Source organism: Haliaeetus leucocephalus, unplaced genomic scaffold (genome assembly GCF_000737465.1).
Source record: "Haliaeetus leucocephalus isolate CR32 unplaced genomic scaffold, Haliaeetus_leucocephalus-4.0 Scaffold339, whole genome shotgun sequence".
Taxonomy (NCBI): domain Eukaryota; kingdom Metazoa; phylum Chordata; class Aves; order Accipitriformes; family Accipitridae; genus Haliaeetus; species Haliaeetus leucocephalus.
In genome coordinates, this window is record NW_010972775.1 from 22,631,943 (window position 1) to 22,650,599 (window position 18,657).

Consider the following 18,657-nt stretch of genomic DNA (forward strand, 5'->3'; position numbering starts at 1 on the left):
GGGAAAATGAACCCTGTGCCATATGGGTAGGGAATTTGCGTAACATGCCCTAATTAGAAAGAGGCTCATGAGTTAGAAATCAGTCTTGCGTTAAGTGCTCATCACAGACTGGCTAATGGGGATGTGATCCTGTGCCTGTCACACGCCGGGGAATTAATGAGCGTTTGTAAGAGACTGTACTGAAGGGCAGAGGGGAACGACTGCCGATGACCCTGTTACCCAGCCAGCGATGGAGCTGAAGGTGTCCATTTGTTCACATACTGAAGGCAGCGAGAGCAGGCACCTATTTTTTTCACTTTACCTCAATAACTGAAATGACCCATATAACTAAGTCCCCGGTGTTTTAAGCCCAGCCTAGTTCTCATCTTCTATATGGGCTGTGTCCAAGGGATGACTTAGAGCTGTTGTAGTAATTTGAGCAAGAACTGGCTTTTCACTCTAATAATAGTGCTGATGAAATTTTAAAATTGATAAAGTGGGCTTGGGGAGGGTTGGGTTTGCCTGTGTTTCTCAGTGGCTCGAGTGCCAGTTTTCTGCATCTCTGTCTCTGGCCAAATCCAGGCAGGCAGAGCTGCTCTGCCCGTGCATCCCGTGCTGGTCCTGGCAGGTGTTCACCGGAGCTGCGACTGCCCGTGCAGTGCTGCAGCGGGCACTGTGGCTACCTGGCAATTAGCAGCCCCGTCTCCCTGGGAGCAAATTAATTCAAATAAACCTTCCCAGCAGCGATGTCGCAGGGGTGAGTCCCCGGGCCTGATCCGGCTGCCCAGAGCGCTCCTGGCTGTTGCCCTTAGCTGCGGATGGTAAAAATGCAGCGTGTTATCCTCGGTGTGTTTCTTTGTTCATGTTAAATGGAGCCAGGAGCTTAATACATTAAAAGGTCAGGGCTGGAAGGGCTATGAAATATTTAGTGGCTGTGTCGTGCTGACCTAGTTAGCTTGCACGCTCTGAGTGTGCCACCACCTCCGGGCTGCGGCAAGGAGCCAGCAGAGGGGAAGGAAGGACGGTGGGGTTGCCAGCCCTGGAGACACCCTGCAAGGTCCCTGCAAAGAGCAGGGGGTTCCTGCAACCCATCTGCGATGGGAACCTTAAGGGGAGGCTGTGCTGAGTGCTGTGCGCCGTCCTCTGCTGCGGAGCTCTGCAGGTCCTCGCTCTGCTGCGACGGCAAGACCAGACCATCCCCAAAAGTCTTGCAAGGATTTCCATCCGTGTGGAAGGAACCCATCAACTGGTGTAACTGTTAAGTTATTAGCTTGGTTAAGCAAGAGTGTTTGTGATCCTGAAGCCAGTGGGGATTTGTTCTGTGGTGTACACAGACAACATCGCTCAACATCGCTTCTGAAGTTTGGGAGGAAAGTACCAAATGTTTCATGTGTGACCCAACAGCTGATCTGCCTCAAGTCCCTTCCAGCCCTTTTGCCCCTGGTTTCAGATGGTCATGCAGAGATTTCCTACTGCGCTGGGGCTGGGCGGGTGCTCACACAGAGTAGCCCCATGGGGTTGTGTTTGCAGAAACCCCTTCTCATATGTGGATCAGCTGCAGATGCCCTGGGAATACTGATGAGGTAAAACCAATCCTCAATTCAACCAGGTGTCTCCTCCAGCCAAAAACCCCATCCTGGGGCGAGCTACGGAGCTTTCTCCCCTAACAAGGCTCCAGCCTTAAAAAAGACCAATTTTATACCTGAATTTTTTTTCCCCTCTTTTTTTGGTTTATTTTAAATTACAGACAGGCCGGATCGAACCAAACTACCCCAAAGTCTGTGGTCACCAGGGCAACGTGCTGGACATCAAGTGGAATCCCTTCATTGAGAACATCATCGCATCATGCTCCGAAGACACCTCGGTGAGCTGCAATGCTTCAGGCTGGCACCTCCCCGGAGTCATGCAGCTCTGTGAACCCTCCTGCCTTCAATTTATACACCCAGAGGCATGGGAAGGGGCTGCTGGAGGCACTGTGGGTGGGTGATGGCTCAGCCGTCTTGGGAACAGAGAGGGAGTAAGAGATTGGTGCAGAGCCATAGGCAAACCGTGCCAATCCCTGGCTCCTGTGTCAGTGGTGCAGGGGCTGTGGCCGGTGCCCAGCTCCTCTGCTGTCCCCAGTGTCCCTTATCGTCACAGCACTGCTCTTTCTGCATCCCCTGCTGCAGATAAGCTGTACAGCTGTGCACAATGAGTTTTTTTGTGGGTTTTTTTGTTTTTTTTTTTTTTAACAAGCCCAACAGCAATGCTATTATTAATCCTTCATGCTCTTGGGGACCGCAGGGGCTGCAACTGCTCTCGTGGCCTGATCCATCAAGTGATACAAGCAAAAGGCAGCTTTGCAGGCTGGGGGATAATGAATCAGGTCATCTTTACGTAGCTGTTATTTGCATCCTCCTCCTTTTTATTTTCTGGATGCAAACAAGTCCATCCTAAAGGCTGTATCACAAAGGAAAAAAAGCCTTTGTACAAGGGAGAGGATCAAAAACCATCACCCGTTCTGCATGGCAGAAGGTGGGGTTTGGGGTGATCCAGTTTTTAACCAGTTACAAATCTGCCTTGCCTGATCCTTAGTGTTTCACAGTATTATCACCTAATGTCTCATCCTCTCCAGTTCAGTATATTGGCATTTTTTATTAGCTGAAAGCTTGTCAAGGAAGATATCGAGTAGGCAAAAAAATGCAGATCATGGCCATGAATCATGGTGAGCTGTCTCCCACCTTAAATTATAACATTTTATATACAGTCGCTGGGGAACAGGGGTACTGGGAGGGAGGGAGGATACTGGGAAGACTTCATGAGTCATTGTTAAACCTGGAAAATTAAATTAATTGCCCCTGAGGCTGTCTGGTGTTGGGGGGGTCCCGATGGAGATTAGTTGGAGGGGATCAGCCCCGCAGCTGGGTGGGCTCATGGCTCCTGGTGCCACCCCATGCCCAGGGTGCTGCTTATGGGCAGGTCCTGCACCTTCGGGCTCTCCACTCACTCCCAGGAGGTTTAACAAGGTTCAGGCCAACAGTCTTTATCAATGAGAGAGGATGCTCAGGTGCTTGAGGAGTCTGAGCTGCAGAAAACAGAGTATTTGCATGCTATTTGTCACCCGGAGGCACTGCCGGTCCCAGGCTGGGGACACCACCGCCACGGGAGACATGGAGGACCTGCCATGTGCACCGCTAGCCTGGGGGGAGCATGGTGATGCAGCCAGCCGGTCCTGCTCCAGACTCGTGTCTTTTCTCCATCATGCCCTATGCAGGGAGGATGACGTGTGCAGCCTTGTCCCTGGGACATCGCTATGGGTTAATCCTCTCCAAGGCGGTGATGAGGATTTCACATCTCAGCAGCACCCAATATTAATGGCCATGGTTAGATGCTGCCTTGCGGGAGAGTGATGTCTCTTGCAGCCCACCTCGGTTGTCGCTCTGCTTGAAATCCCTCCTGTAATTTCTCCCTTGCTATCAACCCCATATCCATCCATACCCGTCTGTCGCTGCTCAGATAACTGTGTCTGTCCTTGCCTGATGCTCTCCCTTGGAGCACCAGGACTGATAATTCATTATTTGTCTTTGTGGGACAATTAGCAACAGGGCTGATTCTCAAGTTCCTGGTCCCTGCTGCGATGCTGCGAGCTGCTGAAATGCTGTGAAGACTTTTTGGGAAGGAGCTTTTAAAGGACAAACCAAGTGGGAAGACTAAAAGGGGAATTCCCCAATCTCTGTAGGTGTTTCAGGCTCCACATTTTCCTTGTGCTGGAGCTCTCTGTGCACTCAGGCGCAGTGAGCTGATGTGGCGTGCAGAGCTAGAGGGGGGATTTTGCAGCACGGTGTCTTGTTTGCAGGGTACCTCTCATTGTGGAAAGGGACGTTTCAGGTAAAATTTTATCAAGAAGGTTTCTTAGGATGGGTTGGGAGAGGAAGTCTTTGGTTTCACAGGCTGCGTCCCACCCCAGCTGTGCTCTCTGGTGTCAGGGGAGGAGGGGGAGGGAGGTGCTTCTAGGGCTGTTCCTCTGGGTCTTTTTTTTAATGAGAATTTTCCAAAAGCATCATTTCCATCCCAGGATGGGACAAGGTTGTGAAATGCAGTGCTTGATTTTTGAGTTAGCTCCAGCTATGCCTATACTGGCAACAGAATGGCACTAGTACTGCAACCAGTTCTGACACGTCTATTTTCAGGTCATAGTGACCATGGTAATGGGGAAACCTGCCTAAAATAGCCTGTCCCTGGCACTCACCCCCTTTTTTTGCAAGACACGAGGAATGATGCAACTCTGTTAGGAGCAGACCGCAGGAGGTGATGCTGTGCTGCGAAACCCTGGCGATGATTCCCAGCTGAGCGCAGATGCAGGACACATTTAATAACCATCCTTTAGGCTACCTGCACAGCAAAAGGCAAGAAGTAGCTCTTATTTGAGCAGACCCTGACGATGCAGGGACCCTAACGCTGCATGTCCCACCCCCCCGGGTTTGATGCCGCATCCCCCAAGCAGCGAGCATGCAGCAGGCACCTCTGCGGCATGCAGAGCTCGCTCAGAGCCCTTGTGGATGCAGATCGCTGGAGCGAGGCGCAACCGGAGGTTTGGTAACAGCCGTTTCGTAAGCCGCCGCTTTCGTAACCGGTTCCTTTGACACCCAGCAATCAGGGTCGTGTTGCTTGTTCCTCGTGTTGTGCATTGTTTGAAAACCGCTGATGCTCTCAGAATTGTCCCTCCGAGCCAAACCAGCCTCTTAACCATGTCTCTGTCATAACGCCGTTTCCTCTGCATGCCACGCAACCTGAAGAGCAGCGTCTTCCACCTCTAAATGTGCAGGTTCAGGCAGAAAACTCACCACTCCACCTGTACGTCCTTATGCAGTTTTTTCGCTGCGATATTGCAAATTAACTTTTGCCCCCCTTGCCCCAGCTGTAGCTCAGCCCCCGGCTGGATGGGGTCACCTTTGGGGGTGCTGGAGAAGAGAGGGAGAAGCGACCAAAGGGACAGCAGGATCAGTCCTCCCTGGGTAGCAGCCTCCCAGACATTCCCTACGTTTTGGAAAAGCTTTATTTCCAAAGCAAAGCTCGTTGGGGCAGCATGGCCCCAGCCACTGCATCTGCCCAAAGGCAAGCTTGTCTTTTGAGATGCTGGTGGAGGAGGCGAAAGGGAACCTGCACAGGCTGTGTGCTGCATTTGATATGGTTTGGCTTTTTTAATGGGTGTTACTTAAAGCGTTGTGGTGTGTCTGTAACTGATAGAGCTGGGATGAGATGAAGGCTCTGAGAAGGATGAGTGTGCTGGCCAAGGCAGCCTGCCATGGGGAGGAGATGAGAGTGCAAAGCTCAGTCGTTCCATCTCTTCACCTGAACGTGGGGACATGTATGCACCACCAAACGCTGCTGGGTTTCGGAAGGCTTTGAGAAGCCACAGCGCTGGCAGGACCCCAGGTCTTGCTGCTCGTATGGGTGCAGAGAGCTCGGGCACGGAGCAGGCCGAGGTGGGGTTAGATATATGTGACGTGTCAGTTCGGCTTCATACCAGAGACCTGCCATGAAGATGAAAGCATCTCTAACCGCTCTTTGATAGTATTATGTGGAGCTGTTTAATTGAAGAGGAGACACTACAGAAGCCTTATTCTGTCCCAGTGCACCGCCTCCTTTTGTTCAGCAAGCACCTTCAGTGCGGAGGCTTTTCTGGCTTGTTTTTAACCCAGGTTCTCCTCACTGGTGGCGGTGGGGGTCTCTCCTGGCCCCGCTCCCCTGGAAGCGCTCCATCGGCTTTATCGGGTCCTTCTCCTCAGCACCCGCAGTCCAGGTGTGATCAACCCCAGGACATCCATTAGGGTGCAGGATGAGGCTGCTGGCCTTGGGGCACCGTGGGGATTCAGCAGCTCAGAGCCCTCCTGGGTGGGTGTCAGGGTCCTCCTGGGGCTCCCAAATCCATCCTGACGCCCGCCCCGTCCCGCAGGTGCGGATCTGGGAGATCCCCGAGGGAGGCCTGAAGAGGAACATGACGGAGGCTGTCCTGGAGCTGTATGGGCACAGCCGGCGCGTCGGCCTCGTCGAGTGGCATCCCACCACCAACAACATCCTCTTCAGCGCTGGCTATGACTATAAGGTGAGCCCTGCCCCGCGCGGCTGCTGCCCAGGACTGCCCTTGCAAAGGCTTTCCCTGCTCGTGACACAGGTGGGAGTCACTTGTGTGCAGGCAGGGCAGGATCCTGCTGGCTGGAATAAAATGACCCACCGTGTCTGCAGCAGACAGTACCTTCCCTCATGCAAGGGTCTTGCACCCAGTCTTAAGGACTATTGTAATTTTGCACAAGCAGCAGCTGCAGGGCGGCCCTGGGAGGATGGAAGGGGGGTCTGTAAGGGATGAGGGGGCGATTTCAGCCAAAATAGGAGATATTAAGATGCCTGAAGCAGATGTGGAGGTTGCAGCAGGGGTGGGGGGTCTCCTGGAGTGGAGATGCCAGGGCAGCCTCCCCGCTTCCCACAGGTCCTCATCTGGAACCTGGACATTGGGGAGCCGGTGAAGATGATCGATTGCCACACGGATGTCATCCTCTGCATGTCTTTCAACACCGATGGCAGCCTCCTGGCCACCAGCTGCAAGGACAAGAAGCTGCGGGTCGTGGAGCCGCGTTCCGGCAGGGTCCTGCAGGTGCGGTGCTCATGCCGGGGGGCTGTGTGCTGCATGGGATAGGGGGGTTAGAAATAAGATCTTAGGGAGGAATCCCACTGAAAACACATAAAAACATTTGCAAGGTACTGTACGTACTCATGATGTGATGTTGTGCATGTGTCAATGTCTGCAGGTAATTCTCTGCTTGTTGTTAAAATTAGGTGAAGGTGTTGGGGAGGGCTTGGCTTCATTCCAAGCATGGGAGTTGGAAGCTTTTATTCTTTTATTAAGTAAGGATTTGTGGAAAATAGAAATTAGGCAGGGTGTGTGTGTGCAGAAAGTCCCAGAAAGAGCCACAGTTTGGAGGAAGACAGTGGTTTCTCAGTAAAGGTGATATCTAATATTTAGGGAGATGATAGGCATTTTCATTTTGCACAGGGGACAGGTGTTGAATCACCGTACCTCCATCCTGGCTGCCACCCCACCAGCACGGAGCTGATGCTTCACCGGGATGAGGCGGGAGAGGCATTGGGGGGGCAGCAGGTTGGGGTACCTGCCAAAGAAGGGGCTTTCCTGGGATGAGGGTCAGGTCTGGGGGCCGCAGCGGGGGGGTGGCTGGCGGTGAGCATGCTCCTGTCTTGCAGGAGGCCAGCTGCAAGAACCACCGTGTCAACCGGGTGGTCTTCCTGGGCAGTACAAAGCGGCTGCTGACGACAGGGGTGTCACGCTGGAACACGCGACAGATTGCCCTCTGGGACCAGGTGGGTGCCAGGACCCCTGCTCCGTCCCCGCTGGGACCCCTGCTCAGCACGAGCATCGGGACAACTTGGTTAATAAAGTGCTTTTCCCTGTTGTGCAGGAAGACCTGTCCATGCCCCTGATAGAGGAGGAGATTGATGGGCTCTCAGGTCTCCTCTTCCCTTTCTATGATGCCGACACTCACATGCTGTACTTGGCTGGCAAGGTACGGGCTGTGCTTCGCGTCCCGCAGCTGTGGGAGCTGCGGCATCTCCCGGGGAGGTGAAGGGGCCGCTCTCCAGCAAACTGTGTGGGGGAGAAGCGCCGTCCTGGAAGGAGGGCTGTCCTGAGCCCCAAGCAAAGTGTTACACAGCTCTTTGGCCACGAAACCCTGGTTCGGAGAGGTGCCTGCCAGTGTTGCATGAGTGGGCAGCCTCCTGCTGGGTGATGCACAGGGCTGCAGCATCCCCAGCCTGTATCCCTCCAGCATTTCCCAAGGACAGGGTGCTAGGGGTTGTTATCATGGTCTTTATTCAACCTCATGTTTGCCAAAGCACTAAACCATCCCTCTTCCCTGCACTCACTCCAGGGCGATGGCAACATTCGGTACTATGAGATCGGCTCGGAAAAGCCCTACTTGAGTTATCTCATGGAGTTTCGCTCCCCAGCACCGCAAAAAGGACTGGGTAAGGATGGCTGTGCTGCTGACCCTTCGCTCTGAACATGCAAAAGGTAGATGATGGAAGGCGCTTAATTAAATGCCACAGGCAAATGGGTTTGGCATGGGTTTGGCAGGCACTGTGCCAGCTCTGGAGCATCAACACAGGGCTGCAGTGCTTGCAGGGTGGTGTTCCCATTGCTGTGCTCTTCCTCTTGCAGTGATTCAGCCAGGCTGGGGCTGGGTCCCAGCCAGGCGCACGCTCGGTGACACCCTTCCTGCTGTCACACATGCCACGGCTTTACCAGGGGACATCAGTCAGCGATTCATGTGATTTGTCCTGAATAAAAGCTGCTCATGCCTTTCCCAATGTCCCTGCAAACGCCTTCGGTATGGCCCAGGTCTATGCCCCAGGTCCCCAGAGTGATGGCAGGGATTAATTCAGCAAGGATCTGGGTCTCCAAATGGAGAACGAGGACCTTTTGGGGTCCTCCGTGCTGGGGAGGTGGATGGGTCCCAGCTGGCTGCCTGGGGTTCGCAGCACCCGGGGGTTATTGTCTGTGCCTCCTCCGCAGGGGTGATGCCGAAGCACGGGCTGGACGTGTCGGCCTGCGAGGTCTTTCGGTTCTACAAGCTTGTCACCCTCAAGGGGCTGATCGAACCCATCTCGATGATTGTGCCGAGGAGGGTGAGTCCCTTGGGGCGTGGGAACAGGCTGGCTGGGGCAAGTGGCATATGGGGGTGTCCAAAGTGGGTCCAGTGTGATGGAGATGCCCCCGCTTGCACCGCTTTGCTGACCAGTCTGATCGCTGGGTCTCTTTGCACCAGTCTTAGACCTCCCAGTCATTACACTTCCCAGGCATGGGATTCCATGGGGGTTTTACCCAAAGCTGAATGGGAATGTTTTTAGAAAATGCATCTCTGCATTGCTCCTGGCCTTGATGCAATCGATTTGTGCAAAATCAGCTTGGTCCATTGCGACGGGCAGGAAGGGGCTTGTCTCACCTGAGGTTTGGGGGCTGTTTCTGGTAAAAATATATCTCAGAGGTGGACCTGGAGCAGGGTTTGGCGTTTGCCTTCCCAGCACCATCTGTAGCTGGAAGCAAACCCAGCTGCCGGCCAGGGCTGTGTGGAGGAGCCGGTCCTGGGCTCTGCCGCAGCTCAGCAGCCGCTCGTCCTCCTACGGCCCCTTGGCACTGCTGCTGCCAGTGGCCAAGCCAGCATTTCCCAGATCCACCACGTGTGCCCTGAGCAGGCAGCGCTGGCATTTCTCATCTAACTTAATGGTGCAAACACCAGTTTATTGCTTCCCCAGATGCCTTGGGTGGGTGCATTGCTGCATGCCAAAGGAGTGAGCGCAATCGTTTGCAGCACATTGCGACGTGTAGTTAAAATCGTGAGCAGATTCACGGAGGCACTTGCTTTTCTTTCCCCGTGTTTTCAGTCAGAAACATACCAAGAGGACATTTACCCGATGACTCCGGGTACGGAGCCAGCCCTGACGCCGGATGAATGGCTGAGCGGGGTGAACAGAGGTAAAGCCCCCGGTGCTGCGCTGGGTGGGCGGCACGGAGCCCCGAAAACAGCCGGGCAGTGGGATGGGACCGCAGCCCTCCCTGACCCCCTCCCGCGCTCTGCCCCGCTCAGATCCCATCCTGATGTCGCTGAAGGAGGGCTACAAGAAGACATCCAAAATTGTCTTTAAGGCACCAGTGAGGGAGAAGAAGAGCGTCGTCGTTAATGGCATAGACCTGCTGGAGAACGTGCCGCCCCGGACAGAGAACGAGGTAGGGCAGCGCGGCCCCGGCATGGGGCACGGGAGGGGACAGTGGCTGGCTTGGGGGGGACATTTTCTGGGTGCAGTTTGGAAAGGCGCCACTCTGCGGGTCTCTGCCTGTACTCCCAAACTGAGGTACCCAGTCACCGCGTTTCCCTGTGACTTGAAGCATCCCGCTCCGTATTTACCACAGAGCAACTGAAAGGAGTGACGTTAAGCTCCTAAACTTTTTTTTTTTTTTTAATTAAAATCCTTCTCTGGGAACAACATACAGCAGTGCTGGGGAAACATCAGCACTTGGTCCTGGAAGGCATTTCTTTTGCCAGAGCCGAGTTTGCAGATTGCATGTGTAGGGTATCCCCAAGCTGAGGGGTAAAATATTAAATCTGAGAGAGCAGGCAGCATGGCAGATGTGGTCGTGTTGCAAAAGCAGCCAAGTTATGAAATGGCCCCAGCACGGCTCCAGGGGCTGGCAGGAGGGCGAAGCCCTGGGGGCAAGTGGCTGGAGCGGTCCCTCCAGCTCCCTCCTTCCCTTTCAGCTCCTTCGGATGTTCTTCCGACAGCAGGACGAGATCCGGCGGCTGAAAGACGAGCTCTCGCAGAAAGACATACGGATCCGACAGCTACAGCTGGAGTTAAAAAACTTGCGTAACAGCCCGAAGAATAATTAACTTCCAGGGACGTTTTATAAATAAACTTTCTTTGTTTATACTTGCTCTTTAATTTTATTGTATCCACTTACACAGAATATGAGCCAGAAGTCAAGTGACCTGCCAAGAGCCCACTCGCTAACTGGAAATACGTCCTCCTAGTCTTGTCTAGCACTAAAACCGCTATAACCGAAGGCTACTGCATGAGAGGCAGCTGGGGCATCCACGTGCCCCAGCGATGGTCTTGGAGTAAGTAGACGAGCTGTGTCCCCTCCGTCGGGAATAACCGGCACAGGGGAGCCGAGGCGGCGGCGACTCCCTGGGAAGGCGCGATGCTTTGTTGCTATTAATTTTTTTCCTATGCAAAAATGTGACAGCGGGTGCAGAACTGGAACGGGGTGCAGGAAGGGCTTAATTCACAAAAGCACGCTGCCACGGCGGTGGCCCGGGACCCTTCCCATGGTGGTGGTGCTGCTGGGTGGGCTCCAGCATGGCCAGGCTTTGGGAGGAGCAGCCTGTGAGTGTCCCCAGGCTACAGCCTGGGGAAGGGAGCTGCTCCGTGTGCAAGTATGTGTGCGTGCATGCATCCGTGCACATGCACCTATAGCCTTCTTTAAAAAAAAAAAAAAAAAAAAAAGGGGCCGGGTTTTCTAAGCAGGGATGGATTTTTGCTCCCTCTGCAAAGAGGGATTTACCCTCCTCCAGTCTGCTGGGACATGTGCCAGTGCCACAGGGAGGGGGGAAGGATGCTACCTGGCTCGCCCTGAGGGTCCCCAGGCAGACACCATGGTGCTGCCCCAAGGGATGGACCCAGGGGATGCTGAAACTGTGTGGGTGCTCGATGGGCTCAGCACATGTGTACAATCATGAGTTTTTGTGGATTAGGCCTGTAGCACAGGGAACGACACCAAATACTGCTAGTTTACCTATATATATATTTTCACTAAATCGAGTTGCTGATCTGCCCAGCACTACCAGTGCAACGGTTTCTCCTCTCTTAATTCACATCGTGCCCTGCACCCACTGCTTCCCCCTCTTTACGTTCAATGTGCTGTCATTGCCTATTATTTATGCTACCATGGAATAGTGATGAAATAAAATGTTTTCAAGATACCAAAACCTTGCCCACTCCTTTCTTTCTCTGCTGAGAGGCCATGCATGAGCGCTGGCCCCCACCGAGAGAGGGTGGTGGGACCCAAAGGGACATTTTTGGGTGTGCACAAAGGTGTCCTCTGCTTGCCCTGGGCTGGGTTGGCTGGTTTGGGCTCCCTGGCAAGGCGAGTGCTGCCGGGGGGAGATGCTTGCTGGAGGGACTTTGCTGGATGGGGGAAACAGCCAAAGGCGAATCGTGGACTCAGAGAATGGTTTGGGTTGGAAGGGACATTTAAAGGTCATCTAGTGCAACCCCCCTGCAATGAGCAGGGACATCTTCAACTAGACCAGGTTGCTCAGAGCCCCATCCAACCTGACCTTGAATGTTTCCAGGGATGAGGCATCTACCACCTCTCTGGGCAACATGTTCCTGTGCCCCACCACCCTCATCGTAACAAATATCTTCCTTGTATCTAGTCTGAATCTCCCCTCTTTTAGTTTAAAACCCTTGTCCTATTGCTACAGGCCCTATTAAAAAGTCTGTCCCCATCTTTCTAATAAATGTCCTATGCTGAAACCAGCCCCAAATTTGCAGGTAAAATGCAGTGGTTCTGCAGCTGCCCTGGCTCCCCATGGCACTGCAGCCAGGCATGCGAGCAAGAGGGCAGCGCGAGGGATGCCGAGATGGAAATAGAGCTTTAAGCTTTATTTCCTTCATTTTCTGTGCTGAAGACTGCGTTAGCATTTGGTGTCAGGACTGGAGTTTCCTAGGTTTATTGTGTCTCATAACTGGGAGGAGAAACCACTTTTTACTCACGTCTTGGCTGCTTCGTGCAGAGCAGCAGTGGCTTGGTCCTGTTTGAGGTTATTTATGTCTTATGGCCTTAGTCAAAGGGGGTGTGTTGGGACTTAGAGCACTAAATTATCTCTTGTAAGGGAAGAGCCAACATTTCTCCAAAGCCCCTTGAATCAATACGAAATGAGCCCAATTACAGCTGCGGGTAGTGATGATTAATGAGCCAATTAGCATATCTGCAAACATCAGCACAAATCTAGTGGCGATTGCTGCCTCTGTTGCAGGTGACAGGGACATCTCGGGGGTGCAGGCGACTGATGCAGGATGCGGCCCCATGGGGTGGCTCTGGGTGGGCTTTAGTGTGCAGCACACCTTTGCAAATCATGCTCAAGGGACTCCCAAAATGTTTGGGATTCACTGAAAATCTCCAGCCCAAGTTGTGATTGTGCAGTTTCCAGGGCAAACCCTTCACCAGCTTCTCACTGCTCCTCTTCTTGCACCTTTCCTCCCAAACTCCCCTGTCAGTAACAGCTTGAGCTTTTCCCGACATTTCCTCCTCCACCATCTGGGTGCTATTTAAAGCAGAAAGCCCATTTTTGGGGGCACTTGATACATCTAATTTTAGCACCAAATTCCCTGCACTGCTGCAACCTTATGACTCGACCATGGAGCAGGGGCCCAACGCAGCTGGGTGCAATCCTGCATTGCTGCAAGGACCCACTGCATCACCCCTCATCCCGGTGATTTGGGGTCACTTGGGAACCATGAGACCTGCTCCTGCACTGCCCCATGTCCTTGCCCTTTGCTCTTGATGAGCCTGTGGTTCTCTTGTGGGTTTTTTAGTTGCTTCCACGTAGTTCAGCATTTGCCAGGGTCTAAATGAGACCAACGAGTCTGTAACCTCCCAGCTTTTTTTCTCCCGTCCTTCTTGCAGACATTACAGTTTCTTTAAAGCCTCCCAACTGCTCCTTGCTCCTGCAGCGCTAGCAGAGCTGATCCCTTGCTCTCCAGGCCCAGCTCCTCCAGGACCCCTCCAGAAACTTTATCCAGCTTCTGTAATTCACAAACATCTAATTTATCTGCATTTCCCAAGCTGTCCCTATCCAAACCCAGGCTGAGGTCTCACCCTTCCTGTACTGCTGCTAATTGCAATTACCTCTCCATCACAGCTGACATCTTCCGGGATAACAGGCTTTAAGGAAAAAGGCTTAAAGATCTCAGCTGTCCGTAGCAGACAGTCCCTTCCTTCTTCAAACGGGGCCATGGGGTGATTTCTTCCCTACTTTGTTTTTCCCGTCCATATTAATGCTGTCCCTCTGTGCTCATCCTTATCAACCTGACCTACTTTCTGCTTCCTCGAGATTTCGCTTTGTTTGAGGCTTGGCCTCCTCGTATGTTTCCTAGCTGCAGGATTATTGTTAATTCTCTGTTTTCCAACATTTTGTGAGTGCCTACTTGAAAAGATTTCTGGTGATTAAAAACCCCCTGAATTTATAGTTGAAGATGTAGGATCTGGTTTTTGAAATCTAAAATTAAGCAAATGCAGAGAAGCCACTATGGGTTTTATTTTAATTAAATGGGAGTTTCCCATCGATTTGCTGAGGATGACACTGGTCCTTCCCTTTTCTGACATCCTTAAAATCAAGGGGTGCTTTGCACTCACAGAACTTGGCCCCGCTTGGCTCAGCGGCTCCAGCTTTGCACCCAGGGACCCTCCGTTGGGAGCTCCCCCCCCCGCCCCAGCAAAAAATTATTAGAAATTTTTACCAACCTGGTACAGTTTTAGAAATTATGCACTGCTGCCTTTTGACCTTAAGTAAGATCCCCAGAATCCACCTTTCCCATTCCATCCTGGGAGGAGGCTCTCAAACACCGAAAGGGGAATTTGGTGCTGAAATGGAGCTGAAACTGCACCAGGATTTGTGCAGCGGACAGCTGCTTCTCTGGGTGTCCTGGCAAGCACCGGGCACGTGCCACATCAACCTGCCTGCTAGGACCAAAGGCTGTGCTTGGACGTACCTGCTTCAGCCAGATGTGGCCACTCCAGATGTTCCGCAGCATCTGTAAGGGCTCAGCAGGGAAACACCTCGTCACCTGCCCTACTGTCCAGCAGCAGCCAGCTTCCAAACAGCGCTGGAAAAAATCACAGTAAAATTAGCAATTACAGCAAAGCTGTACTGTTTGGAGCAAGGACCGGTGGTGGTCTCTCACAGGAGGATGTCCAGGGTGAAAAGCTCACCTGGTCCTACCTCTGCTGCCACCTCCCTTCTCCACGCACATTTAGCAAGTGCCAAGCATCCAAGTGTAATGGAAGAACTCCAAACTGAAAACGTTAAAGTCTTGCCAAAAAGTTCTTCACCGTGTTTTTACTGGCTCCGGGCAGGAGGAGCAAAACCAGCAGTGACAACAACCAGCTGATAGCAGAAAAGTTGTATGGTGACGTTATCTGGACCAAGCAAGAACTGCTGAGCTAAACAGAACAGCAGTCAAAATGCATTTGGAGAAGCACCAGTAAGAGTTAATGGGAGATGCTTGGACAGAAGCTGTCAGGTTTTCCACTTAAAAGGGAAGTAGTAACTGCAGCTCCCGAACCACACATGTACGTACTCTGACTCCAGCCTGTGTCCCACCTTGCGCTTATCCCCCCGACAGCATTAATCCCCACCCCATCCCCTTGCCCAATGCATGAAGCAAAATAGCAGCCGATGATTTAAATCTTCCCTCGGTGATTCGTGCAGCCGTGAATCGGGGCACCGCTGCTGCTGCCAGAGCCTCGCCTGGAAGAAGGGCGAGGGCTATTGCAAGCAAAGCCGTGGGTTGCACAGGGCGATTGCTTCACGCGCTGCTGCGAAGGAAGCGTTCGTCAGCGCTCAGCAGAGCGGGAGAATGGAGGAGAGCTTTCCCAGCTCCGTTTTGGGAGGTGGGAGGAATTATTTGGAGGAGCAGAAGAGAACAATGAGCTGGGACGCCAAGGGAAAGCAGTGCCTGCTGCCCTGGCCTGTTTTGGCACCGGGAAAGCATTGTGGTCCTTCTCTCAGACCCACCTACCATCAGCCTGCAGTGAGTGCAGCACCTTCATCCCATTCCCAGGTTTCCCACTTACTTTCTGCTAGAGCCAAGCTGCTGGTCATGGTCCAGAGGGGCTGGCGGGACGCAGGCAGCAGTCGCACGGCTGCAGGGGGGGCTGCCCTCACTGCAAAACTCATGCTGGGGCATCCTCCCCGGCTGCAGAAACGGCCGCTGCCAGCCCAAACCTCTGCCTAGCCTGCACATTCGCTGCTGGTTTATCTGCGCATCGACATCAATAACTGAAGCCAAAGTACCTCCAGAAAGCCGAGAAACATTTTTGCGTCATGATGAGCTCCACGCAGCTAGATCCTTTGTCAACTCTCATTTTTTAAGTACTCTGCAGTACATTTCTTGTCTTAACGCTGGGGACTGAAAATCCTCAGGGCTCCTAGGGCTGAAGTCTGTAGTCATCAGAGATTTCTAAATTTCAGCATGGGACAATTCATTCTTATGGAAAAATAAGACATCTTTAAAGACAACTGTAACAGATTCTTGGTCAAAGCGGGGATTGTTCTGCAGAGAACCAGGGCAGTGATTACACACCAACCAAAGCATTGCAGGGCAGTATGAGACCCTAGACTATCACTGGTTTAGTGATAGAGATAGTTTAGTTTAGGCATCCACTTTTGGCAAGGATGGTCAGTCGTTACATGTGGCTGCAGACCAGTGGATTTGCCCCTCTATTTATCCAAATCTCAATTCAGAATGAACTGGAATATAAATGTGGTCAAGCGAGTCAGTGCCCCCACCTTGGGCAATAGGATGAACGAATAGGTTTCCCCAACTATTGCTCTCCTCCTGTATAATTGGATAATGTTGACAATTATTTGGGCTCAGAAAGCCTTCCTGACCTTCACCAGAGTCCCGTCCCTTACTTTAAACACCACAATTAGTACAGGTACAAGAAAGCATTATCGAATCAAGCAAGGAGAAGCTGTCCTCAAGGGTGCTAGAAATGCAAACACCTAGGCCATTATGTTATTAAGACTATATGGATTTGCAGTCCCCATATGTTCAGCTTGGCACGTAACAATTTTGACCACCAACATCTTGTTCCTGGCTCGCGTACGCTCATTGCCAGGCACTGCACAACCCCGAGCAACACAGGAGGGAGGTTTTGTTTGTGAAGAGGGGTCACAAACAAGGCTGGAAAGCCCCGGCAGGACATTTTAGGTGGTTTGAGCTTTACGACAGGTTCAGGACAACAGGCCAAAATAAAGCACCTCAGGAACCAACTCCTAACGACTTCTCCAAAATAGGAGCCAAGGGAGGGCTCTGCTTTTCCATGAAGAACCTTTTCCCAGCACCCGACAAGTTCCAAGGTAAAGCAAGTTTCATGCTACATGTAACAACAAATGCACAAATGAGAATAGTTTGGGCATCTGGCAAACACCAGGCTCCATCCCCACGGTCCCTGCCCAAGCAGATCGATCAGCCCTAGACTGCTGCACAACCAGAGCTCTTCAAATTACCATGTAGTTAAAAGGCAAACCAAGAGCAGAAAGAGAAAAGTGACACAAAACCCTGGCATTTGAACATGCTGAACTCTGCCATTATTCATTCCCGACAGTATTTCTACCTGGGTTTTCCTGCTGAACTGTTATAAAGTACTGGGGTTTGCAGTTTTTTTCCAAGAGTATATAAGTCACTAAGCATCACTGCAAGTTGCTAAGTATCTTTAGCCAGCACTTATGTACATCCAGAGCACTTGGGAAAACAAGCCCTTGGTTCTCAGCATGACAAGACTGTACTTATATACTATGAAATATGAAATAACTGTGAAATTATCCCCATTGGGCAAACCTTGTTTTTGTTTTCAGTGGCAGTAGGCAGGCAGAAGTCACTTAGTTTTCCCTCTCCCAGCACACACAGTCAAAACCTTGCTGTTCATCAGATGCATTCATGCTTCTTCTTCCCTCTCTCTCATCTCCCAGAGCATTAGTGCTTCAGAAGAACTGAACAGCGAACAGGACGTCGCTTCACAGGCAAAGCAGTAAATACCAGGCATGGGTAGCAAAGATCTTACTGCTGCAGTTTTGAGACACCTAATTAATTCCAAAGTAAGCTTTGAAACAATTAACAGTACAAAGAGAAGTGTTACTTAAATGACACCTGGGCCATTCACTGCTTACACAGGGCGAAGAGCTTAAGGGTTTCTGAATGCTTCCACGGTAAGAGGAAAAACACCTTTGCAAGCCAGCGGTGGCTCGCTAGAGCCCACGGGTGACAGGTTAAACCAAACGTCACTTCAGCATTGCTGCATCTTGTGCGTGCAAAGGACATGTTCATCTGGATGTCCTTGTTTGCTATGTCTCTGGGACTTAGGGAGGTTCATCGTGCAGGAAAGGTCAGGTCCAGTTGCTGCCTATTCCTTCTAACAGCTCGAGTAAAAAGCTATGTCTTTGGAAAACCGAGTTCCCCAGTACAAAGGCAAACTGAAGTCTGAGACAGAGCTGGTTTAGAGCAACACAAGATTTGGGTTGTAGCTCTAGAGCTACTGGCCCTGCCCCTGCGTTACCCAGGGCTGGCGGCTGCTATTTGCTTTGCAGGAGCCTGACCCTGCCCTGCCAGTTCATGGTTTTGGTTTCACAGCAGATGATCCTGGCTGGGGAGGGAGCAGTTTGCCCAGTTGGATTTCCTCTTAAAAAAACTCCAAACAACCAAACAAAAACCCCCACTCTACACAACGCTTCAGGATAGTGTAGTTTCCCACCTACAAAAAGGCTTGTTTTTTTCCAAAGAGATCTGGTTAAGAAGAAATACCTGATCCTCCACAGCTTCTCATGCTCTTGCATGGCACAGAAACTGAATTTTAAGTACACAGAATATGCTACTTGCTGTGCCATTCACCTTTAAGACACAACTCATTCACAAGAGAGGAAAACACAGAGACCTTGCTCTGGACTGGCAGTAAGTCACAGCAGACAGCCCTTGTCCTGGATGACCAAAGCTCCTAGATATACTAACCCAGAACTCGCACACCAAACCACAGCACCGCACTCAGACGAAGGAAATCAAGAGTTCATGCTGGTAACACAGAAGAAACCCTCATTCTGAAAGAAAAATGGCATACCATTATTTGCATTAAAGGCACAACACCTCCCTTGGTTTCACCCAACCATGGCTAAGAGTAGTTTTTATGGTGCAAAACGTATCGTCAAGCTACTAAAAATATCAGGGTATTTACCAGAATAGCTTAGTAAATGCCTTTTTAAAAAGGTATGCAATTCCTTCCCAGTGGCCCATTTTACTCAAATAAGCCACAGAAAAATTGTATAAAAAGATTTATTGAAATTCATCAATGAC

At 51.7% G+C, this 18,657-nt stretch overlaps 1 protein-coding gene across 1 annotated transcript in view; it reads left to right on the forward strand.

Moving 5' to 3' along the window:
• CORO2B (coronin, actin binding protein, 2B) overlaps window positions 1-10,520 on the forward strand; it is a 30,960-nt gene extending 20,440 nt beyond the window's left edge. Inside the window, exons 3-12 of the mRNA XM_010572120.1 lie at window positions 1,727-1,843; window positions 5,915-6,064; window positions 6,446-6,610; window positions 7,216-7,332; window positions 7,431-7,535; window positions 7,899-7,995; window positions 8,543-8,655; window positions 9,412-9,502; window positions 9,615-9,754; window positions 10,284-10,520. Coding sequence (XP_010570422.1) covers window positions 1,727-1,843; window positions 5,915-6,064; window positions 6,446-6,610; window positions 7,216-7,332; window positions 7,431-7,535; window positions 7,899-7,995; window positions 8,543-8,655; window positions 9,412-9,502; window positions 9,615-9,754; window positions 10,284-10,415 — 1,227 coding nt within the window. The 3' untranslated portion in view covers window positions 10,416-10,520. The remainder of the gene's footprint in view (window positions 1-1,726; window positions 1,844-5,914; window positions 6,065-6,445; window positions 6,611-7,215; window positions 7,333-7,430; window positions 7,536-7,898; window positions 7,996-8,542; window positions 8,656-9,411; window positions 9,503-9,614; window positions 9,755-10,283) is intronic.
• Window positions 10,521-18,657: the final 8,137 nt, after the last annotated feature.